At 49.9% G+C, this 24,346-nt stretch overlaps 1 protein-coding gene across 18 annotated transcripts in view; it reads left to right on the plus strand.

The window, feature by feature from the left end:
- The window catches only part of CEP164 (centrosomal protein 164), an 89,486-nt gene that overhangs the window by 57,285 nt on the left and 7,855 nt on the right, over nt 1-24,346 (plus strand). For 9 of the 18 annotated variants that reach the window (XM_074400639.1, XM_074400641.1, XM_074400640.1 and 6 more), the window contains 16 exons: nt 4,984-5,081; nt 6,093-6,260; nt 7,155-7,301; nt 11,541-11,750; nt 14,995-15,126; nt 15,216-15,432; nt 16,445-16,522; nt 16,719-16,850; nt 17,225-17,347; nt 18,537-18,680; nt 19,098-19,181; nt 19,298-19,366; nt 19,717-19,892; nt 20,232-20,358; nt 20,727-20,788; nt 21,266-21,488. In XM_074400639.1, coding sequence (XP_074256740.1) covers nt 4,984-5,081; nt 6,093-6,260; nt 7,155-7,301; nt 11,541-11,750; nt 14,995-15,126; nt 15,216-15,432; nt 16,445-16,522; nt 16,719-16,850; nt 17,225-17,347; nt 18,537-18,680; nt 19,098-19,181; nt 19,298-19,366; nt 19,717-19,892; nt 20,232-20,358; nt 20,727-20,788; nt 21,266-21,488 — 2,190 coding nt within the window. The remainder of the gene's footprint in view (nt 1-4,983; nt 5,082-6,092; nt 6,261-7,154; nt 7,302-11,540; nt 11,751-14,994; nt 15,127-15,215; nt 15,433-16,444; nt 16,523-16,718; nt 16,851-17,224; nt 17,348-18,536; nt 18,681-19,097; nt 19,182-19,297; nt 19,367-19,716; nt 19,893-20,231; nt 20,359-20,726; nt 20,789-21,265; nt 21,489-24,346) is intronic. The other 9 variants (XM_074400643.1, XM_074400645.1, XM_074400646.1 and 6 more) reach the window with 7 other exon arrangements.

A 24,346-nucleotide genomic window follows, 5' to 3' on the forward strand; every position in this document is an offset into this window, starting at 1 on the left:
CTCCCTTCTAATTCATTAAGGCATGGCTCTGCTGCCTTTCATGGGGCTTCTGACCATTCCTGCATTGTTGCTATAAATTAAAGCCCTTTTCCCCCATTTATTTTTCCATTTATCCACTCATTCAGCAGCTGAGAGGGAATGTCTGCTCATGTCCAAAACACTGTGTAGACTGTAGATTTCAAGACACTTCCCAACCTGGCCCATCCATCCTCTTTACGTGCCCAGCCCACCTGCCACTCACCAGCTGGGTCTGCCGCTCACCATCGCTGGGTCACATCTCCACCTCCACCATCCCTCTGCCTGCCACTCTACTTTCCCATTTTTCCCCGGCAAGCTCTTTGTTGGTCCTGGAGGTTCACCTCTGACACCACCTCCTCAGGTGGGATCCATTGTTCCTCTCTTTGCTCCGCTTAGTCCCTCTTGTTTTGTTTGATGGTTGTCTGTCTCCCCTGCCAGATGTAAGGTCTGTGTGTGCGTGGATGACAGCTGACCCAACCCACGTCGGGTACAAAGATGACTCAAACATAGATCCTGTCCTCAAGGAGCTTCAAGCCAAGACCTTTTTTGTTTGTTTGTTTTTCCTTTGTGGATTGGTTAGAAGAGCAGTTCTTGCACATGGTCTCTGCAAGTTGCAAGGTTAAGGGAACATTTGGTTTGGGCAAAATGGAAATTATTGGGTGAAACAAACAAGATGTTTCATATGAACCCAGCCTGGGAGACTTTAGTGAAATGTGTGCTAGAGACAGGATAGAGTTTTCAGACCAACTGCATTTGAGCCCCACATGTTCCTCTCAGGTCTGGCTGATAAAACCTTTCTGGGCCACTGTCCAGCTACCTGGTCCCTGCTGGACCTTGGTTATCCTATTTGCAGTGCTAAAGAGATGTGAGGGCACAGACAAGGGAAGATGGGATTAGTCAGGAAAGGTTTGGAGCAGGTGAATTGTGAGGCGCCTTTGGCAGTAGGTGAGCGGGAAAGTTATTGAGTCAGTGGGGTCGGGGTGAATTCCATTGCTTGGAGTCTAACACCTGGCCAGTATCAGAATTACTTGGGAGCTTGAAAAAAAGATTTCTGGGTTTACTTAAGACCTGATGTGGACAGCAGCCTCTTTTCGTGCCATGCCACTTGCTGTAACGCAGTAGCAGGACCTGACTTGGTTTTGGTTCTCATGAGGTTGAGCCTCCTGAGGTGGCCATCCCTGGCAGAGGAAGCCCTAAGCCAGCAGTCCCCAACCTTTTTGGCATCAGTGACCAGTTTCCTGGAAGACAGTTTTTCCACAGATGGGGACAGGGGTTGGGGCATTAGATTCTCACAAGGAGCACGCAATCTAGATCCCTCACATGCACAGATCACAATAGGATGCGTGCTCCTGTCAGAACTCAATGCCACTGCTGATCTGACAGGAGGTGTAGCTCAGGTGATAATGCTTGCTTACCCACTGTTCACCCCCTGCTCTGCAGCCCAGGGGTTGGGGACCCTCATCCCTTAAACTATATCTTGTGACCTGCCTGTCATGATGTGGGTAACTGGGTGCTCAGCATAGCTGACCAAGTAGCCGAGACTTTGCAGGGCTCAGCCTCCAGGTGTCTGCCATCTCTGGAGATGGAGGGCTCGAGTAGGAAGGTGGAGCTGGAGGAAAGAGCAGCAGCGCCTTCATGGGACAGAACTGTAGCTGCCATCCTCTGTCCTTCCTGTGTGCTCTTGCCCAATTTGCCATGTTCTCCATGTCTCTCTCAAGGGCAGGAGAGAGGGCTTAGAACTGAGCTATACTAGTTTTTGTTCATTTTAAATATTTTTAATGCAGCTGTATTGAGATATAATTGATATACAATAAACTGCACATTTATTTGATAAGTTTTACCATATTATGTACCTTCTCAACTATCACCACAAAAAAAGATCATAATGAATTAGACATAATACATTTCATAATGAATTAGAAAAGTGATTATAAAATTATTTCAAATAATACAGAAGGTCCAAGTTCTCTACTTCCTCTAACCTTACTCACACAGGCAGGGACTATGGACAGCTTCCATTCACGTTTTTCATGTGCCTTTTCAGAATTTTTTCTCTGTACATATAAGCATGTATCTATTTTCTACTTGCTTATCATTTTTCTTCCCATAAAAATTGGGATTGTGCTACCTAAACTGCTGGGTGATGTGCTCTTTAAATTTGGGAATAGGCTCTTGACTTATTTCTGAGTTATTTTATATAGATCTACCATGTTTATTTTGTTGCCTGCACCGTCTTCTGCTGTATGAATACACCATTGTTTATTTAACTAAGGACTGAATCCTTAATGAAAAAAAAGACCCTAGAGCTCAGTTAAGGAGAGGGAAATGATATCTTAGGCCAGAGGCTTAGGATGTGCGATTGTTTCCCCTTTCTTCCCCCCATCCCCAGACAAAGTCTTGCTCTGTTGCCCAGGCTAGGGTGCAGTGGCGTGATCTCTGCTCATTGCAGCCTCCACCTCCTGAGTTCAAATGAGTCTCCTGCCTCAGCCTCCCAAGTATTTGGGATTACACGTATGCACCACCATGCCTGGCTATATTCTTATTAGAGATGGAGTTTCACCATGTTAGAACTGTTGACCTTGTGATCCAGCTGCCTCAGCCTCCCAAAGTGCTGAGATGATAGGCGTGAGCCACTGTGTCCAGCTCGATTGTCTCTGCTTTCTGAAGAATGCTGACCTTGGCTGCTTTCCTCTTCTGGTCCCTTTGCTTCTTTTTCTGGAGCAAAAAGTTCAAGGGAGGCAACCCTCTCTACCAGGAGGATTGTCTGTCTGGGTATTTCCCCAGAGGATCCCCTTTTCTCTGTCAGTGGGGCTAGTTCAATTTCTCACAGAAATGTAAGTGAAACAAGAAGGGAGAGGCCAGAAAGCCATGGTCTGTAGCCAGCCCTCCTATCTGCTGCCTTTTTCTTTATGGTGTGTGGCGGATAGCCCTGGAGTTCTTTCTGACTCAGGGTGCAGTCCCTCTATTTTTATTACTATCACCCCACTTTATTACTCATCTTATATTTCAGTTTGTTAAATGGAGTTGGCCTGTGTGATTTTCTTTCTTGACAGGTGAGAGAGGGAGATATTTGATGAGCATGGTGTGGTCTGTAGGGGAAGACAAGTTGTGAGTTGCACGACGGAAGGGGAGAGAGGTGGGGTTGGAAAGGCTGCATGCCCTGCCATTGTCTGCAGGCTCTGCCCAGGCTGATGCGATGAGGAGTGGCAGCCCTGGCAGGGAGCCCTTCTGCTGCAGGCACTGGGAGGTACTCACAGGCAGCATTTCTATTTTTAATGTAATTTGGGGGAGCTGGGTTTTAGTTCAGGCCCTGCCCTTCCTTACCCATCCAGATGGCAGGGTTGGCCACAGCTGCTGGGGCTTAGGCTGCCAATGGAGAGGTGTGGGGGCTGTGGGCACAGGGCTGGGGACCCCACTGGGGAAGACGGAGTGAGCTGTCTCCCGCCCCACCTCTCCTGTTCACCCTGTGTCCCAGAACAGACGGGGCTCCTGTTGGCATGACAGAAGAAGTGCAGGTCCTAGGATGGGGACTGGCACCGGCAGAGTCTTTTGTTTTTTACCTTAGGCTGGGGGAGAGGGAGAGGAATGTGAGAAGAGGAACTAACATTGATGGCATGGCATTTGGGTCGGGAGTTGGGCCTTACGCATATGAGCTGATTTAATCCTCACCAGAAGCCCTGTGAGTTGCAGTTTACTATCCCATTTTATACAGTGGAGGAGACAGACTTCCCAGGCAGGAAGAGCTAGAACAAAGTGTTGACCCCAGGCTGACTACACTACTATATCTCTGTGGAAAATATTTGAAATGATCAATAATATTTCTCCCCTCCAGGCTGGGTGACAGAGTGAGACCCTGTCTCAAAAAAGGAAAAAAAAAAAAAAGAATAGTTCTCCCTGCTTCCTTTTTTACCCCACCAACTTGCTAAATTTCACTAATCACCCAAGCTTTAAAATGAGATTTTTGTTCTGTTTTTTTTTTTTTTTTTTTTTTTTTTTTTTTGAGACGGAGTCTCCCTCTGGCACCCAAGCTGGAGTGCAGTAGTGCGATCTCCACTCACTGCAACCTCTGCCTCTCGGGTTCAAGTGATTCTTCTACCTTGGCCTCCTGAATAGCTGGGATTACAGGCATGTGCCATCATGCCTGGCTAATTTTTGTATTTTTAGTAGAGATGGAGTTCACCATGTTGGTCAGGCTGGTCTCGAACTCCTGAGCTTGTGATCCACCCTCCTCAGCTTCCCAAAGTGCTGGGATTACAGGCGTGAGCCACCATGCCTGGCCTTGTTTTGTTTTTGATGGGTAATATAATTGTTGATGGGAAGGGGGCATCATTGTCTGCTGATGGGGCCTGGGTGCTTGGGGGGGGTGCCCTGAATGTAGTGAAGGAGCACTGTCTTCCTTCCTACAAGTGCCAGGTGGTGCCCTTTTTGTCTCGGGTACAGCTCTGTCTCTCATTCTACCAGGACTCTATCTCTCCAGCACTTACCCTTTCTCATGTGCTTGCCTGTGGCCCCCGATTCTGCCCTTTTCATTTTAGCACCTCTGTAATTCACTGACACTGCTGATTTGGGCCTCTGTGGATTTGGGGTACTCACGGATTTCTCTGCTTTCTCTGTGAAGCTCGCAGTGCAGGCTACCAGTAGCAGGAGACAGGATTTTCTTTTTCTTGTGTGTTGTCCTTCGGCCTGTGGCTCCTGACTCTGTGTGTAGTGACTGTGGTCTTTTGCCTCATCCTCCCCAGGCCTCAAGAGTTGACTCAGGGAGCAGCTGTGAGCCTGGGGGCTTAGCCAAAGCTTGGGAAGCTTCACTGTGCAGTAGACCAGCCTTCTGTTCTATGTCCCACATGGCCCCATCCTCTAGAGAGTAGCTTCTCAGTGCTTTATCCCAAGCTTGAGAGCCAGCAGGAGGATGGAGTGACCCAGATGCAGTCCCTACAACACAAACTTTTTATTGCTTCTCTCCTACAGGCCCAGCAACCACTGGGAATAGAAAACAAAGATGATAGCCAGTCTAGCCAAGATGAGCTGCAGAGCAAGCAGTCCAAAGGCTTGGAGAGGTACCACAGGTGGGAGGATATCCCCACAGACATGAGATATGGTGTGCCTTCAGGGTGGTGTGGACTTGGGCAGAATTCTTGGCTTTGGTGGCTGGCCTGGCTCAGTGTACACTTGCTTGACGGCAGGTGGTGAGCTGGCTGGATGGCCTTGCAAGGTTTCTGCGTGCGCATGCATGTGTATATGTTTGTGCATGTGTGTGTACCTGCAATGTGTATATGTGTGTGTATATGTTTGTATACATGAGTGGACCCTCTGATTCTGCACCAAGATGGGAATGTGAAGTGCCACTGGGTGCATTTGGCAGGACTCTGGGCACCATTGTGGGGCCAGGGCTAATTAAGCTGTGTGTGGTCCAGGGCTGGTTATGGGCCAGGGCTGAAGAAACTTTCTGGAAGTCTGGAGGAGTCACATTGGAGGGTTGGTGCTGCAACTCAGAGCTCTGAGCCAGGGCCCTGCCACATCAGAAATGGCTGCAGCTATTTGTGTGTGTACAACTGTGTGTGATATGACAGGGGCTCTCAGCTTCTCAGGCCTGAGCCTCGTGATAAGGGGGGCCACCCTGGAAGGGGAAGGATAATGGTCATTTCACTTTTGGACCTGCAAAAACTGTCCATGAGAGCTTCATGCATTTTCTGGTCTGATCTCTTGAGTCTGGCTTCTCTTTTTCTCCCCACTCAGTTCTTCTACCCCTCCCTGGCCCCAGTGATGGTGAGCTTTGGGGATGGGTACACTTGTGAGTATGTCCAGCTTTTACTGCTGAACCAAGCAGAGGTAGCACAGGGACCCCTGGGAAGCCTGACTCCAGTCTAGGCAAAAGGAGGGCTCAGGAGGGACTCTCTTATTCCTGCATGTCTGGTTGCCTGGCCCCACTGCAGCTCTCCACGGATGGATGTGGGGGTGGGGCTGGGACATAACCTAGGAAGAGGGATTGACCTAGGTCCACACACTGCACTCCCCAGTTCTATTCCCGCTCTTCATATGGTGGCTCCTAACTCTGCTGCTCTGACTGGCCTGACCAGGTTATCTCCTCCACTTCTGCATGAGGAGCGGGCCCAGAGTCCCCCTCTCAGCCTGGCCACCCAAGAAGAGTCCCCCCAGGGCCCCAAGGGGCAGCCCGAGTGGAAGGAGGCAGAGGAGCCTGGGGAGGACTCTGTAGCCAGCCTCAGCCCGCCACTCTCCCTCCAGAGGTAAGGATGAGGGGAAGCGCCCCCGGTGGCTGCTCTGCATGTAGCGGGTTTATGTGCTAGTTGTGAGAGAGATGGGGGTGGGGTTGGCTTGGGGAGCGAGCTTGGGTGGGTTTGTATCCTCAGCAGCAGCAGTGGAGGGTCTGCTTAGTGTCCCGTGGGAGCTGGATATGAGGAAATGTGCCTCTTCCTACACAATGTGCCTCAATCTACAGCTGAAATTAGAGTATGTGGTCTGATTAGAGGAACTTAGAGACTCTTGAATAAGGAGATATCTCTTTTGTCCCAGCTGCCTCCCTGCCAGGGGCTGAGCAGAAACTGTTGTTACTCTGGCTGCTCCACTGCTGCCAGGGAAGCCCTTTCTCTAGTCCCCTCCCTGCCAGCGCCCCTGTTTCTAGTCATTCAGCAACCCCAGCTGGAGCCCTGTTAATGTGCTTGGCCCAGGGAGAGGGAAGTCCAGATCACTCTGAATCCAGCTGAGAGAACCTTTGAATCCTAGCTTAGTTCAGAGCCTGGTGGACATTTACTAGTTCTTTGTTCCCCTAGCAAGAGAAGGATGCTGGTCTTAGAATTCATTGGGTTAGAATGAGTCACTAGGGAACCTGAGCAACATCGATGTGCAATCAACAGCATCCACTGAACACCTGCTGTGTACAGAGCTCCTGGGGTACCCATAACCTTCCTGCTTCCATTGTGAGGCAGGAATCTCTGGTCTTTGATGCAGATAATTCAGGGAGAGGAAGGGAGGGGAGAGGGAGGTTTAATACCCAAGGCCGGGAAACTACTGGGGCTGTCTCTCTTATCTCTGTCATAGCTTTTTGACCACAAATGGCATGCATCTTAAGCCTCTTGGTTTCTTACTGGCTTTAACACAGTTGTTTTCTTACTGACATCAAGGGAGCAAGCTCCAAGCCCACCTGCTGCCCACGAGAAGGGCAAGGAGCAACACTCCCAGGCTGAGGAACTGGCCCCTGGACAGGAAGAGGCAGAGGAGCCTGAGGAGAAGGTGGTGGTCGGCCCCACCCTGCCAGTCTCTCCAGAGGTGTAAGGGCCAGTTCTATGTGTCTGTCCCTGTCCTCCACTGTATGTGGGCTGCTTCCATGCCTATTCACTCTTGGGTGGTAGAAATCGGGGCACTGGCTCTGGCCAGGGGTTAGAGTGTAGGGGAGATTGAGCACATTCTTGGTGCTGTGTGTGTGGCCTTAAGAGCCCCACACAGGTGTGACTGATCCTTACGTGGGGTTAGCTTCTGCCTCTGGGGCTCTTGGTCAGGACTTGGGATACAAAGACGGATGGTTGGTACCTCCTAGCTCATTTGCTGAACTTGCTAAATCATGTTTCCTGTCTACCAAGTGCTGTTTTTCTCTTTACAAATGTTGTTAAGGTATGTATATACACCTCAGTACACAGACCTGAAGTGTACAATTCAGTGGAGATTTGCATCTGTGCACACTGTATAACAGCCACTCAGACATGGAATGTCTCCAGCCCTTGAAGACGTTTCCTCATGCCCCTCTCAACCCACCCATCCCAGGTCTTTCTTCACTGTTCTGGCCTCTGAGTTCCAAGTTTTGACCAAAGAGTCATTTTTCCAGTTCTCCACTTCACATAAATGGAATTATACAGTATACAGGATTGATCTTTGGTGCTTGTACTCAAAGCTCAACGTGTTTTTGCGATTCACCTATATTGTTGCACCAAGTGCTTCTAAAATTTAGAAATCATTTAGGTTTTTTCCTTCCATTCTCACCTTTCCCCTTCCTACCCATTTTTTTAGATGAGGAAACTGAGGCTCAGAAGTGAAGGAATTTGTCTAAGGCCACATTGCTAGTCAGCAGCAGAATTAGAACTAGATTCTAAGCAGGGCATGGTGGCTCATATCTGTAATCCCAGCACTTTGGGAGGCCAAGGCAGGTGGATCACCTGAGGTCAGGAGTTCGAGACCAGCCTGGCCAACATGGCAAAACCCTGTCTCTACTACTAATAAAAAAATTAGCTTGGGTATGGTGGCAGGCACCTATAATCCTGGCTACTTGGGAGGCAGAGGCAGGAGAATCACTTGAACCTGGGAGGCGGAGATTGCGGTGAGCTTAGATTGTGCCACTGCACTCCAACCTCGGTAATGAGCAAAACTCTGTCTCAAAAAACAAACAAACAAACAAACAAACAAACAAACAAAAACAAAACTAGATTCTAGTCACTAGAGCCCTAGACTTCTGACTTTAGTCTGCAGCCACTGTTCCTTTTCTCTGCATGGAGAAAGATAAGGGTCAGGACTTAAACACGTTCTCTTCTGTGAACTGAGCAGGTCTAAAGGATTGGGACTGACTAAAAGCAGAGACAGGTTCATGCACACATTACTCACAGGAAGTTCATGCACACTTGACTCACTGAGAGCTGATGAGCTCAGGATCTCGTGTTGTCACCATAACATTGCAGGAGTGGTGTAGGGAAGGGGTGGTCACGTTTTTCAGATGCTGATATATCCTGCAATGAAAACTGTGACCTGGAGGAATTATACGGCTTTCCTATCTCCTTGGTGGCTGTGGTCAGCCAGTTCAGGATGCTTTCTTTGAGGACAGGAGGTGGGTGTAGTTCAGAGAGAGGAAGATTGGACAGAGGTCAGCGGGGTGTCTCCCCAGGACCTTCAGAGGCAGTAGGGCTCAGTTGGGGCCTCGGCTTCCCTGTCTCCTCCCTGGCTGCCTTGGCTAATTCATTCCCTTCCCTTGTGTTTCTCCTGCTATCCCAGTGAGGCTGCCTCTGCTAGGGTCTCGGAGATGCTTGACCACGGAGGCTCAGTTTACACCATCCCCTTAGGAAATGCCTTCTGTTCTTTCCTGAGTCTCTTCAAGCACCATCACGTCCTTGTTATTAATCTTTACGGCTACATTGGGAATGGATGGGTTATCTAGGTTTTGTGGGAGTGGTTCTGTGTCTCCCAGCTTGCAAACGTTTAGTCAAGCTGGATCTGAAGGAATAGGAGAAGAGGGCAGGCTAGAGGGAGCAGGTAGGGCCAGGAAGCAGCACGTGTCACTCACTGAATGCTTTCTGGCCAAGGCCAGGACTAGGAAACAGGAAGATCCTCCCCTTGTCATGCCAGCATCCTTCCTGAGGGTTTGCAGAGAAGAGGATAAAAGAATCAGAACACCAAGTTGAGTATGAGAGGAGACATTCTTTTGTGGTAGTACCATGAAAACCATTTCACAGTGTTCCTGGGTGCTGTTTCCCAGCCCTCCGCTCTCTCACTTCCCCCTCTCTCCCTGGCTTCCCTTCTTGTTTCTCTCAGGTAAATTTGAGCTACTTGGTGGCCAGCCTGGAATGATTATGTTCCTGCAGAGCCTCCCCTTTGTCACTCACTGTAGGAAACTAGGTCCCACTGATTCTGATACATGAGGAGTTGGCCTAGAAGTCGGAGCTGTTTTTTCCCTTGGAGTCCTCAACTTCCCAGTCACGTCACAGGTCTTTCAGGCACTGTTTACTGCCTTGGACCTAAGCTAGGAGTTTGAACGACTAGATCTTTAAAACTGGGTGAGGGAGAAGAGGTCCACTGACAGACAGCCCAGCTTGCCTCTGTGCAAGCTCACTGGTGCGCATAGCCTGGGTACACGCCCCACGCGGTCTGATGCTCCATCTTTCTACAGCATCTGTCCCTAGGGCTCCACATAGCTGTGCAGCCTGCAGGAGAGAGACATTAAAAGGTACCATCTAAGGGAAAAAAGATGTTTTCAGCTAAGGTTGGAAATGAGTTGGAGGGTTGATGAGGCGGAGAGCTGTTGGGGAAGGCTCTTTCTGAGGGCAGGATTCTCAGAGGAGGTGGCAGCCACATCTCTTACATCTGCCACAGTTGGGCTATGTCAGGGGACTGAGAGGAAGCCAGGCTTTGGAAGGAGGGAGGAGATGGAGTTGGGAGCACAAAAGAATTGCAGGCATAGCTCAAGATTGTTTCTGGTCTGAGTTACGATTTTAGGAAAGGGGAAAGGAAAGGTCTTTATGGTAATTTAGAGATGACAGTAGCCTGTCCTGTCTTCCTTCTCTCTCTAGTCTCAAGGTGCTGCAGTGGGATTCGTAAGTCCTTGTTTTCCTCTGCTGTTCTAATCTGATCCTTCCTGCTGCTTTCCATCTTCAGTGGGGCTCGAGCTGGAGGGGGCAGGGGTTCTGAGTCCCCAGCAGGGAGGCTCCCCTGTGTGACTCTTGCTCAGCCCTCTTTGTTTTGGGTTATGCCCACACTTTTTGCTTAGGTTGACTGAGCCACTGTGCTGGGCCTGCATCAGCCTGAGTGCTGTGCGAGGAGGGTGTTTGGCGAGACCAATTTCCAACATGAGATTGAGGGACCTGGAAGTGCAGACACATTCTGGCCTTTAGGAAAGTCACTCTAGGAGGCATAATGTTTTATCCTGCCCATGCTTTCACTGCTCAGAATATTGTCGGATTCCTCTTTGAGCATTTCCTTCAAGAACCAGAAAACAAGCAAAATAACTGTCCTTATTACTTCATACACATCTTTTTAATGGATACCATTATTCCTGATTTCACCACCTCCTGTGCATCCAGGTTAGCTCTGAATTTCTTTTACTCATTTCTAAACATTTAATTAACTTGAAGCAGGTGGAAACATGCCCCCATGGGGAGACGGGGAACATGGCACTCATGTGTACGCTTGCTACATTTTTTTGGCTTAGGGAAGCATCTCCTTCTGGCCCCCTTGGTGGTATGATAGGGGAGTTTCCTATTCCTGGGCCTTCCTGGACTGTTGTAGTTCTCAGAGCTAGGAGACCTACTGCTGCTTCTCTTGTGGGCCCATATACATTGGCCACTACTCAGTTTGGGAGGCAGAAAGCAGTCTCTGGGGACCGTTCCCAAATTGCTGGCATGAGCCTTAAGCAGCAGGCAGAGCTCTAGTGGGGAGGTGGTAATGGGGCTGTGAGCCATACTGGAAGGAATCCATTAGGGACAGAGCTTTACTCTCTCCCTGCTGCTGCCAGATGTTGAGCTGAAACTTCATATTTTTGATCTTGGGCCACAACCTCCTAAGTCTGCTGAGAGCCTGCTGTGGGCCACCCTTCTCCCTAGGCTCTTAGAGCCTTAAATAGCCACAGTGGGGCTTGTCTTATGGAACAAGTGTTCACAGTATCTCTTGCCTGCCCTTGGGTGACCTGACTGACTCCTGATTGTGGGCCCTCCATTATTATTCCATATGTGATGTTTTATGTCCTTTCAAACCTTGACGCCAGAGGTGGGTGGATGTTAACACTGTGACGATGTACCATTCTCCTCTCATGATAGGCGATCCACAGAGCCTGTGGCACCCCCAGAGCAGCTCTCAGAGGCTGCACTAAAGGCTATGGAAAAGGCAATGGCCCAAGTACTCGAGCAAGACCAGAGGCACCTGCTGGAATTGAAGCAAGAGAAGATGGAGCAACTGCAGGAGAAGCTATGCCAAGAAGAGGAAGAGGAGATCCTCCGGCTTCACCAGCAGAAAGAGAAATCTCTCAGGTCCTGCCCTTCCGCTTAGGCACACTCCCTGGGGCCTTCAGGGATATAGGAGCTAGGGATACCCTCTCAGTCTGGGGACCACTGGGGTGCCCATTGTTCTACCAAGACCAACTAAAGTTGGGAAATTTTACCCAACAATTTTTGCTCATATCTCACTGGTTACACCTAGATGCAGAGAACACTGGGAAATATAGTCCTTTAGCTGACCTCTTTACCCAGTGGAATAAAAACAGGGTTCTGTTTGTAAGGAAGAAAGGGAGAATGGCTGTTAAGCTGTTAATGAGCCATCTGTCACAGTCCCAGGATGAGAAAGGCACTACAAAAAGGTGTTAACATATTTCATTTTCTTGGCAATTTAACTAAAGGCTAAGTCTTGTCCTCTTGTACAGAACATCCAAAAGTGGTGGAAAATTGTTATTTTTAGATGATACCTAGCAAAGTACATATAAAATGTTTATGCTTAATTTAGAGAAAATGAAACAGAAAACCAAAATACAAGTACTGGGAGGGTCGGAGCAATCTCTCATGAGCCCAGCACAGGAACCACTGACCCAGGGTCTGTCCTCGTATCACTTCCTTGTGGGTCTTCCACCAGGGAGCATCCCAAAGAACAGACACCTCTGCCGCCTTAGCCTCCTCCTCTTCCAGCCAACTGAGAATTGGGGCAGGGGACCACCCAAGCAGGATGTGACTTACCTTAAGGTGCAGCGCCTTGGAGGAAATCCTGGCGGTGTGTTCCCATCATCCCACCAGTCTCCTCCCCTCTTCCTGGTTTCCCTGAGCTTGGCTGACTGTGCTTTCCATCCCTCTCCTAAGACCCCTGACTCCAGAGGCCCTCTTAGGTTGTAGGGAAGACTGGCATGCCAAAAGTGTCTTGATTCACAGCCTGGAACACAGTAGTTGCTGAACAAATGGTAGCAATTGCTTTTATTTTCAGTCGAAATCAATGCGTACTCAGGCAGTCTTAACTAAGTGATTTCTCTGTGGACAGTGCCTTGCCTGGCTTTCTTCAAAATAGTTTATCACCAGAACCTGTTTCTGTTTATGCCAAGCCTTTCTGAGGAATGGGCTCTCTTTCCCTCTGCCGGGAACTTCCATGTGGTAGAAATTTCTAGAATCCACAGCTGATCTTGTAACAAATATTTCTGGAATGAGAAGGCAGGCAGGCTGGCCCTTAGTTTCTTTCACTGTAAAATGAAGGGATTGGACTTAAAACCTCTAAAGTCCGTGCCAGCTCTAACATTGTGTTGCTGTGTATAAAATTTAGTCATAGGGCAAAGAGAAAGGGTTTCTGGGGAATCTAGAAGGAAGGATTTTTACTTAATTCAAATTTCCTCTCTTAATGGAAGAAAGTCATGGTGTTGGTATCTTGAAATAGGAAAGAATTTTAAATCTTTTTTTGGCTTTAGAATTTGGTGCAGAAGCTTTTCAAAGGATTTGTTTTCCAAATCATGATTTCCTGGGCTATAATTCTCTGAGTTAACAGCATACATCCCCTGGTCATGTGGGGCTGTGAGAGGAGTTACCTGAAAAGGATGTGGTTTATGTCAAGAGGGGGATGTCTGCTTAGGTTGAAGTGGCCACTGTTGTTGGTCTGTGAATAAGATAACCTTTCGTAGATATCACGGCTTGCTTATAGTTTGGGGCTGGGTGATGCTGTTCAGATTCAGTTAATTTTTTAAGCACCTACTTTATGTCACCTACTGTGTGTGGTACCTGGGATAGAACAGATTTTAAGAGAAGATTCTTTCTCTTGAGAAATCCAGACTTGCAAGGAAAACAGAGATACAGAAGATGAATCATGATGCCATGTGATGCACGGTGCAGAGTAGCATGGGATAAGAAAGGTCCACATGTAAACTGGGCTGGGCTCAGTGGCTCATGCCTGTAGTTCCAGCTACTCGGGAGGCTGAGGCAGGGGAATCACTTGAACCCAGGAGGCGGAGGTTGTAGTGAGCCGAGATTGTGCCACTACACTTCAGCCTGGTGACAGAATCAGACTCTGTCTCAAAAAAAAAGAAAAGAAAAACAGGACCACATGTAAATGATGAGAACAGAGTTGATGAGCTTGGAGGGAGTTGGAAAGACTTCCCAGAGAGGGAGCTGGGAGTTGAGCAATGAATATTGGTTTGCCAGATAGAAAAGGGAATTCTTGGCAGAGGAACTAGCAAGAACAAAGGCGAAGAGGCAAGGAAGAGTGTGGTAGAATGGAGGGATGTGATTCAGCTGATGTGCCCAGAACAGAGTCTTGTCAGAGTAAAAGAACGTGGAATCAAGTTGGCATCTATAGCTATCCTTGAGTGAGTGCCATGCGGAGGTGAAGGTGTTGACAGAGGGGAGCCTTTGGAAGAAGTGCCGTACTGAAACACAGACGCCCTGTAGTTTGATCCTTTTTTTTTTCTTTTTTGGAGACATAGTGTTGCTCTGTTGCCCAGGTTGGAGTGCGATGCAGTGGTGTGATCTTTGCTCACTGCAACCTCTGCCTCCCAGGTTCCAGCAATTCTCCTGTCTCAGCCTCCCAAGTAGCTGGGACTACAGCTGTGTGCCACCGCATCTGGCTAATTTTTGTATTTTTGGTAGAGATGGGGTTTTGCCGTTATGGCCAGGCTGGTCTCAAACTCCTGACCTCAGGTGATCCGCTTGCCTCAGCCTCCTAAAGTTCTGGGATTACAGGCATGAGCCACTGCACCCAGCTAGTAGATTGCTTCTTGAAGCAAAGGGGAGTTCATGATCTCCTTGTGATCCTGGAGGTATTATGAGAGACAGCCATGGATCCAGAGGCTGAGGTAAGACTCATCTTTAAGATTTAGGAAGCTTTGACTGGGTGCAGTGGCTCATGACTCTAATCTCAGTGTTTTGGGAGGCCTCGGCCGAAGGATCATTTGAGCTCAGGAGTTCGAGATCAGCCTGGGCAACACAGCAAGACTCCATCTCAACAATTAGCTGGGTTTGGTGCTGCATGCTTTGGTGGGTCCTAACAACATGGGAGGCTGAGGTGAGAGGCTTGCTTAAGCCCAGGAGTTTAAGGCTGCAGTAAGCCGTGATCCCACCACTGCATTCCAGCCTGGACAACAGAGCAGGAACCTGTCTTCAAAAAGGAAAAAAAAAAAAAAAAAAAAAAAAAAGATATAGGAAATTTCTTAGGCAGGCAGCAGGGCTATTGGAGGTTAAGAGCCAGAGATTATGAATAGAAGAAAGACCTTTGTGGTTTCTCTGACAACCTAGCCTTTCCTTTCCATCTCAGTTCCTTGAAGGAGCAGCTGCAGAAAGCCACTGAGGAGGAGGAGGCCCGGATGAGAGAGAAGGAAAGCCAGAGGCTATTCCGGCTCCGAGCCCAGGTCCAGTCCAGTGCACAAGCAGATGAGGACCGCATCAGGTAAGTGTGCGCTTACCTGTGAGCTGCCCAGTCCCACGGAGGGGACCCAGGATGCCCAGGCCCATCCCTATTCCACTCTTTCCACCCAGGGCTGAGCCAGAGGCTTCCCTGCAGAAGCTGAGAGAAGAGTTGGAGTCTCAACAGCAGGCTGAGAGGGCCAGCTTGGAAGAGAAAAACAGGCAAATGCTGGAGCGGCTCAAGGAAGAGATGGAGGCTTTGGAGAAGAGTGAGCAGGCTGCTCTGAACACTGTAAAGGAGAAGGCTCTGCAGCAGCTGAGGGAGCAGCTGGAAGGAGAGAGGAAAGAAGTGAGCCAGTCAAGTGGGGACCTCACCCTCTGACATGTGTCTGGGCTGCCTGAAGAGGGACCAAGTGCACAGGGAGGAAGGGCAAGCCTCGGGTGGGCGTGCAAGTTGGGGAGCCGGGCAGAGAGTAGGTCTCTCATAGACAGGCATGGGAAATGACGAGCTGGGCCCATTACTCCATATAGACTGAATCAGCTCAGGGGAGGAGCTTGCCCTGCTCTCCGTGGCAGGGCAAAGGATGCAGCAGGTGTCCTGAGGCCCCTCCAGGGTCAGGCTGGATGGCAGTGGTGGCTCGAGGTTGTCAAGCAGGGAGCCATCAGAGACTTGAGGGGGAGTGTCGTGTGGATTTGAGGAAGTTCACCACTGAAAGAGCCTCAGACAGACCAGAGGTTTTGAGACAAGAGCACTCTCTCCCTCCCTGTCTCTGAGGGGCAGTTGCAAGGGCCTCACTCCCCACTTCCCTCTCCTTTCTCAGGATCAGAGGCTGGCAACATAGCAGGGATTTTCTCTTTGTCCGTACTCCCTCTACTCCAGTCACATGGAGCCTCTGAAAGTTTTAGCACAGTCTTTCTGAGCGCTTGCAGTACAATGGAGTTCCCCACTCTTGCTGTAGTTTTTCCCATGTCTAATAGCTGAAGCTTTGCACCTCACCAAAAAGAAAGTTCTACATGGCCTGACTTAGTGACAGCATCTAACTTGGCTCCCTGGCTTTGATATTATTTAGCAGCATGAGTGCCATCTGTGGATCTGTGGCCTAGTCCAGAGGCAGAGGGTGGGAGCAGAGAGCCGAGACTTACTAAAATGCCCCTCTCCTCTGGCCTTCATGTTCCGTTCATTTGCCAGTTGTAGACTTCAGGGGCTGAGTTGTTTCGGAGGAGCAAAGATGTGCTCTGCTTCCTTGTGCTTCCCCTTGGCCCTGATCTTGAGGGGTTGGGGGTCAGTAGTCTTCCTGGCTCTGCCTCTTGTCATGGTCAGTACCTGGCCAGCTTCCCTCAGTCCCTTTGCTCCTCTCCAGGCAGTGGCAAGGTTGGAGAAGGAGCACAGTGCTGAGCTGGAGCGGCTCTGCTCCTCGTTGGAGGCCAAGCACCGGGAGGTGAGATGCAGCATCCTGGGCCCCCTTTGTGGCTGGTTAGCAGAACTCAGCCCCATCCCTAGCCACTAGGCAGTGAGCCTCTCTCTCCCTCTAGCCCCTGGGGATGGATGCCAGATCCTCAGCATGCATCCCAGCACAGCAGCTGTACAGTCTCTCTGAGGGTCACACTCCCCTATGTGTGCTGGGGCCTCTTTAGGTGGTCTGCAGCCTCCAGAAGAAGATAGAGGAAGCTCAACAGAAAGAGGAGACCCAGCTGCAGAAGTGCCTTGCGCAGGCGGAGCACAGAGTTCACCAGAAGGCTTATCACATGATTGAGTATGAGCAAGAGGTGAGTGCTGCTCTTTGTCTTCCACATTTGTGTGCACCTGTTGTGGACTCTCTTACGGTCTACTGAGCCGTCCTAGCCTCAGTGGCCTCTAGTTTGCTTTGGGTGGCTCAGCTGGGGTTAGCACTTCTGGTTCCATTTTTATGCTTTGGTTCCCTTGAAGCCAGGTACTCCTCTAGTCTGATGCCCCTATATAATGTGGGGAGGGGGTGTTGGGGGTATGGCTGTGTGCTGACCATGGTGTCATGGCTGTGTGATGTCCATGTGTTATGTATGTTGGGAGAGTTTGGGGAAATGTGTGTATGACCTTCAGCACCAGCCTTGAGTGCTGGTTCACCTCGGTTCTGCATGCTACATCCCTGCCGTCTCCCCTGCAGCTCAGCAGTCTTCTGCGAGAGAAGCGCCAAGAAGTGGAGGGGGAGCACGAGAGGAGGCTGGACAAGATGAAGGAGGAGCACCGCCAAGTGATGGCCAAGGCCAGAGAGCGGTATGAAGCTGAGGTAGCTTGGCCACATCCCCTGTGCGCCTGCACACACGTATGCACGCATACACATGCATGCACACGCACACACACCTTGGGGTCCTTCCCACCTGGCTGTGGGGGAGAGGAAGGGGATGAACTATGGTCAGGGATTGTGGGAGCTTTTCTTCCCTGGTACCCTGTCACAATGAGGTTTTCTGCCTTTTTTATTAAAGCATGAGAAAAACCTCTAGCTAATGAGGGGCAATTCCTCTTTTATCAGGCAGGCTGCTCTTTCTACTGATACTAAAAAGAACCCCCATACACGGAGCTTGTACCGTGTGCCAGGAACTGTTCTGAGCTCTTTATCTGTTTCAACTCATTTAGTCCTCACACCATCCTTAGGAAGGATCTATCATTATCTCCCTTTTAAAGATGAGGACACTGAGACTTGGAGAGTTTAAGTAGCTTCCCAAGATCACAACCAGCTAATAAGTAGAAGAGCTAGGATTCAAGCCCAGGCCATTCGACTCCAAAGCCTTCAGTTTCCTCCCTGCAACATCACATCACCAGGGTTCCTCAGCGTCTCAGGATACCAAGAAATAGACTGGCAAGAGCCAAATCATACTGAAATTCTCCCCATTTTAAGCCTTTGGCCTTAAGGTAGGAAAGTTCGGCGACTTGAGTGGACCCAAGCTGTCCTGGCTTGCTCACATTGGGGGTGAACAGTAGGTGGGTAGAGGGTGGCTAACTGTAGCCCACAGCTGGGCCCTTGAAGGGCATGAACGCTACTGCTCCAGTAACTGGAAGCAATATCCCAGACTCTTTCTAGGATCTTTCCCAGGGCAGAAATAGCTGTCTTGTGATGAAATTTACCACATCCCTTTCCCAACCAGTTATGACCTTGCTGAAGTTATATTGATAATTTATCAGTGACCTCTCGTTCCTTAAGAAGGAAAAGTTGTATATAGTGGAGCCATAGGAGAGCCAGAGAGGGATTCCGTCGTGGTGTCTGGCCAGCCTCTACTTCAGCTGTAGAGGGCTGCAGGCTTCCTGGGGCCAGGGCCGGAGATGTGCTTGTAGCCCTCCTCTTCTCCAAGAGCTGGCTTTAGGGAGCTGATGGTGTCCCTGATCTTACTGATTCAAGGCTGCAGGGCTGGGGGAGCTGTGATTTTTGTGGTGGAAGGGGCTGCTGCAGTTTCCCACCGGTGGGCCCACCCTCCTTGCAGGAGAGAAAGCAGCGGGCTGAGCTCCTGGGGCACCTAACAGGAGAGCTGGAGCGCCTGCAGAGGGCCCATGAGCGAGAATTGGAGACCGTGAGGCAGGAGCAACACAAGCGTCTTGAGGACTTGCGGCGCCGGCACAGGGAGCAGGTGAGGGGCTTGGGGCAGGGCGAGCCCACTGTGACCCCTCCATGCACAGCAGGAGGGTGCTGGGAGCAGGCGCCGTCGCCCTAGTAGGATGGAGTCTGACGGCTTCTGGAGTGGGAGTCTCTCACTGGCCATCCTCAAGCTGGGGCATCCTTGCTCCTTTGTTCTCTGGTCCAGGGAACATGGAACTAGAGGTGAGCCCCTGTAAGGCATTGTGGTTGGCACCTTCGTGTCTCCTTGCCCCAGCAGGAAATAAACAAGGTGTGATGCCTTCCTGAGAGGCTGCAGGGGCACACAGGGAGGAAGCCTGAGCCCAGAGTCGAGGTTGCGGTGTGGCATGGTGGATTCTGGAAACCCCTCTTGCTCCTCAGCTAATGCCTTACGCTCTTTCTATGCTTATGTCTTTCTCTTTCTGGGCAGGAAAGGAAGCTCCAAGATTTAGAGATGGAACTTGAAACCAGAGCTAAAGATGTCAAGGCCAGATTGGCTCAGCTGGATGTCCAGGTGAGGGCTCCGCAGGGTCCTTGACCTGAGGCATAGCTCTTCTAGCAGAGGACAGGCCCTGCCCCTCAGACCTGGAATCTATAGTCAGACAGAAAATTCTGTCTCTTTCCTGTAAGGAGGAGACCGCCCGGAGGGAGAAGCAGCAGCTGCTTGATGTACAGAGGCAGGTTGCTCTCAAGAGTGAGGTTTGTCTTTCTCTTTTGTCTTCCCTCTTGTTTTTCCTCCATTCCCTGTCTTTATTCTCCCTGTTCCTCACACTTTGTTCATCTGATCTGTCCAAACTCTGTTGAGCACTGGTTCCAAACTCTGTTGGCCAGTATTCCACAAATAGTGCCACTCTGTGGATCCCACTTGAGAACCTCAGGGGAGTGGGCTGCGGTGGGACAGGAGCCTGCAGAACTCCTGACCTCAGAGGTAGTGACTTCAGTGACTCTGAGTTCATCCCCAGCCCATCCCTTTCTGTCTTCCCTACCCTCTAGTGCTGCCTGCTCCCTGTGCTGTCTCTGGGTGCCTCTATCTTTCCTTCTGTCCCTAGGAAGCCACAGCCACCCATCAGCACCTGGAGGAGGCACAGAAGGAGCACACCCACCTGTTGCAGTCAAACCAGCAGCTCCGGAAAATTCTTGATGAGCTGCAGGCCCACAAGTTGGAGCTGGAGTCCCAAGTAGATCTGCTGCAGGCCGAGCGCCAGCAACTGCAGAAACACATCAGGTGGCGTGGGCACCCTGTGCTTAGCCCTGCTGGCTGCCTCCTGCCCACCCTCTGACCTCTGCTGCTTGTGTCATGGCCCAGTTAATAGGGAGAGGTAGAGTCCCAGCTTGGGAGCTAGGCAGAAGAGCCTGTGGCTACTTTTTGTTAAGAGAGTTGGGATTAAGATGCTGTGAAAAGCAGGGGATCCCTGGTGCTATTGTTTGTGCCTCAGCCCTTCCTTAGGGACTTTGACAGATGGGAGTGAGGGGATGGCGATGGTTCTGGCTCACTTCATCAGAACCCATCTTCACCACCACCCCCCACGGCCCCGCTGCCTCTCACTCCCCTTTCCCTCCACAGCAGCCTGGAGGCTGAAACTCAGAAGAAGCAGCACCTGTTGAGAGAGGTGACAGTTGAGGAAAGTAACGCTGCCCCGCAGTTTGAGCCAGATCTCCACATTGAGGACCTGAGGAAGTCCCTTGGGACAGTGAGCTGGGAGCTGGGGGCTGGGGGCTGGGGCACCAGGAGTGGGTGGGGCATTGAGAGGGGCTAGGCATCAGGGGAGTACTTCCAGAGGGGATGGGTCATCAAGAGGAGTGGAGCCCCAGGAGGGGAGGAGTATAAGGTGGGCCAAGGCATCAGGAGGGGCTGGCTCTGCTCTCTTTGGGTCTGTTCTTATCATCCCCAGCTTCCAGTCATGTCTACCAGTAAGATGATATCTATAAGTAAACAGTGCCTGGCAGCTGGAGAGCCATTTTCTTATCTAGGCCACTGGGAGGGGCTTCGGGGTCTCTCAAGCTTGCAGGGTGTCTGCTTTTGCTATACTCAGTGAACTTTTTTACCATGTGTCCCTAGAACCAGGCCAAAGAGGTGTCGTCTTCTCTCTCCCAGAGCAAGGAGGACTTATACTTAGACAGGTGAGTTCCCATAGCCTGTCTTATTTCAGGTTAGGGTACCATGAAGGGGTAAGTGAGTACCTGCATCCTAGAGCTGGGGTGAGCTGAAGTGAGGAGACAGAGATCACCAGTGGGGCTTGGTTCATGGGGAAGGCTATGGAGGATTAAGGAATCTTCTCTGGAAAGCCAAGAAACTGCCTACTGTGATCTTTGACATGGCATTCTCCTGTAGTGGAGAAGCAGATTGCTGGAAGTGTCTGGTCATCTATCTGGAGGCCCTAGGCACAGCCCCTCTCAGAGTCAGGGTGGGAGCACTGTGAGTCCCAGGCATTGCACACTGTGGGTATTGAACAGTGGCATCCGGGCACACACACTGTCCAGCCCCAGCCCAGCAGCTCCGGTTTGTGCTTAGGGTGGGCATCTGCTGGGGAAGTGGCTATGTGACCCAGAGCCGAGTTCTTAGAGGCTTCTGTTTTCCTTCTTTAACTCCTGTCCCAGCCTGTCCTCCCACAATGTCTGGCACTACCTCTCTGCTGAGGGGGTAGCCCTCCGTAGTGCCAAGGAATTCCTGGTGCAACAGACACGCTCCATGCGGAGGCGGCAGACAGCTCTGAAAGCTGCCCAGCAGCATTGGCGCCGTGAGCTGGCCAATGTGCAGGAGGTGGCCAAAGACCCACCAGACATCAAGGCCTTGGAAGATATGCACAAGAACCTGGAGAAGGTCAGGAGCTTCGGGAAGAGCCTACCAGCCCTGTGTGGGAGCGGGTGGGGGAGTCAGCAAAACATTCCTGTGTTTCTCATCCCTTCAGTTTCTCATTCTCAGGACTCCATGAGAGTGACCACCTTGGTCCTGGGTCACTTATGTTTACATGGTAATGCATAGCGTGCAAACACCTTTTCTAGTAGTAAATCATTTGAACCTCGCGATAACTATATTAGTCTTGTTTTCACGCTGCTGATAAAGACATGCCTGAGACTGGGAAGAAAAAGAGGTTTAATTGGACTTACAGTTTCTCATGTCTGGGGAGGCCTCAGAATCATGGCAGGAGGCGAAAGGCACTTCTTACATGGTGGTGGCATGAGAAAGAAGCAAATGCAGAAACCCGTGATAAACCTATCAGAATTTGGTGAGACTTATTCACTATCATGAGAACAGTATGAGGGAAATGGCCCCCATAATTCAGATTATCTCCCACCAGGTCCCTCCTAGAACATGTGGGAATTATGGGATTACAAGATGAAATTTGAATAGAGACACAGAGCCAAACCATATCATCCCACCCCTGGCCCCTCCAAATCTCACATCCTCACATTTCAAAACCAATCATGCCTTCCCAACAGTCCCCCAAAGTTTTAACTCATTTCAGCATTAGCCCATAAGTCCACAGTCCAAAGTCTGTGTCTTTTAATTGGGGCATTTAGCTTGTTTACATTTAAGATTAATATTGCTATGAGTGAATTTGATCCTGTCATTATGATGCTAGCTGGTTATTTTGCCCATTAGTTGGTACAGTTTCTTCATAGTGTCAATGGTCTTTATAATTTGGTATGTTTTTGCAGTGGCTGGTACCGGTTTTTCCTTTCCATGTTTAGTACTTCCTTCAGGAGCTCTTGTAAGATAGGCCTGGTGGTGACAAACTCTCTCAGCATTTGTTTGTAGAGAATTTTATTTCTCCTTCGCTTGTGAAGTGTAGTTTGGCTGGATATGAAATTCTGGGTTGAAAATTCTTTTCTTTAAGAATGTCAAATATTGGCTCTCACCTCTTCTGGCTTGTAGGGTTTTCTGCAGAGAGATGTACTGTTAGTCTGATGGGCTTCCCTATTTGGGTAACCTGACCTTTCTTCTGGCTGCCCTTAACATTTTTTTCCTTCCTTTCGACCTTGGTGAATCTGACGATTATGTGTCTTGGGGTTGCTCTTCTTGAGGAGTATCTGGGTGGCATTCTCTGTATGTTCTGAATTTGAATGTTGGCCTGTCTTGCTAGGTTGGGGAAGTTCTCCTGGATAATATCCTGAAGAGTGTTTTTCAACTTGGTTCCATTCTTCCCATCACTTTCAGGTACACCAATCAAACATAGGTTTGGTCTTTTCACGTAGTCCCCTATTTCTTGGAGGCTTTGTTTATTCTCTTTCATTCTTTTTTCTCTCATCTTGTCTTCACACTTTATTTCATTAAGTTGATCTTCATTTCTAATACGCTTTCTTCTGTTTGATTGATTTGGCTGTTGATCCTTGTATATGCATCATGAAGTCTCGTGCTGTGTTTTTCAGCTCCATCAGGTCATTTATATTCTTCTTCAAACTGGTTATTCTAGTTAGCAATTCCTCTAGCCTTTTCTCAAGGTTCTTAGCTTCCTTGCATTGGGTTAGAACATGCCCCTGTAGCTCGGAGGAGTTTGTTATTACCCACCTTCTGAAGCCAACTTCTGTCAGTTCATCAAACTCATTCTCAGCTCAGTTTTGTTCCCTTGTGGGTAAGGAGTTGTGATCCTTTGGAGGAGAAGAGGCATTCTAGTTTTTGGAATTTTCGCCTTTTTGTGCTAGTTTTTCCTCATCTTTGTGGTTTTTGATATTGGTGACCTTCAGGTGGGGTTTCTGTGTGGATGTCCTTTTTGTTGATGATGTTGGTCCTATTCCTTTCTGTTTGTTAGTTTTCATCCTAACAGGTCGCTCTGCTGCAGGTCTGTTGGAGTTTGCTGGAGGTCCACTCCAGACCCTGTTTGCCTGGGTATCAGCAGCAGAGGCTGCAGAATAGCAAAGATTACTGCTTATTCCTTCCTCTGGAAGCTTCACCCCAGAGGGGCACCTGCCAGAGGCCAGCCGGAGCTTTCCTATTTGAGGTGTCTTGTTGACCCCTGCTGAGAGGTGTCTCCAGTCAAGAGGCACGGGGTTCAGGGACCCACTTGAGGAAGCAGTCTGCTCCTTAGCAGAGCTCAAGTGTTGTGCTGGGAGATCCTGAGCTCTCTTCAGAATCGGCCGGCAGGAACATTTACGTCTGCTGAAGCTGTGCCCACAGCCGCCCCTTCCCCCAGGTGCTCTGTCCCAGGGAGATGGGAGTTTTATCTATAAGCCCCTGACTGGGGCTGCTGCCTTTCTTTCAGAGATGCCCTGCCCAGAGAGGAGGAATCTAGAGAGGCAGTCTGGCTACAGTGGCCTTGTGGCACTGCAGTAGGCTCTGCCCAGTTTGAACTTTGAGGGCAGCTTTGTTTACACTACGAGGGGAAAACTGCCTATTCAAGCCTCAGTAATGACAGATGCTCCTCCTCCTACCAAGCTCCAGTGTCCCAGGTCAATTTCAGACTGCTCTGCTGGTAGTGAGAATTTCAAGCCAGTAGATCTTAACTTGCTGGGCTCCATGGGGGTGGGATCTGCTGAGCAAGACCACTTGACTTCCTGACTTTAGCCCCCTTTCCAGGGGGGTGAATGGTTCTGTCTTTTTGGCATTCCAGGTGCCACTGGGGAGTGAAAAAAAACTCCTGCTGTTAGTTCGGTGTCTGCCCAAGTGGCTGCTCAGTTTTGTGCTTAAAACCCAGGGCCCTGGTGGCATAGGCATCCGAGGGAATCTTCTGGTCTGTGGGT

Source organism: Saimiri boliviensis, chromosome 6 (genome assembly GCF_048565385.1).
Source record: "Saimiri boliviensis isolate mSaiBol1 chromosome 6, mSaiBol1.pri, whole genome shotgun sequence".
NCBI classification, from domain to species: Eukaryota; Metazoa; Chordata; class Mammalia; order Primates; family Cebidae; genus Saimiri; species Saimiri boliviensis.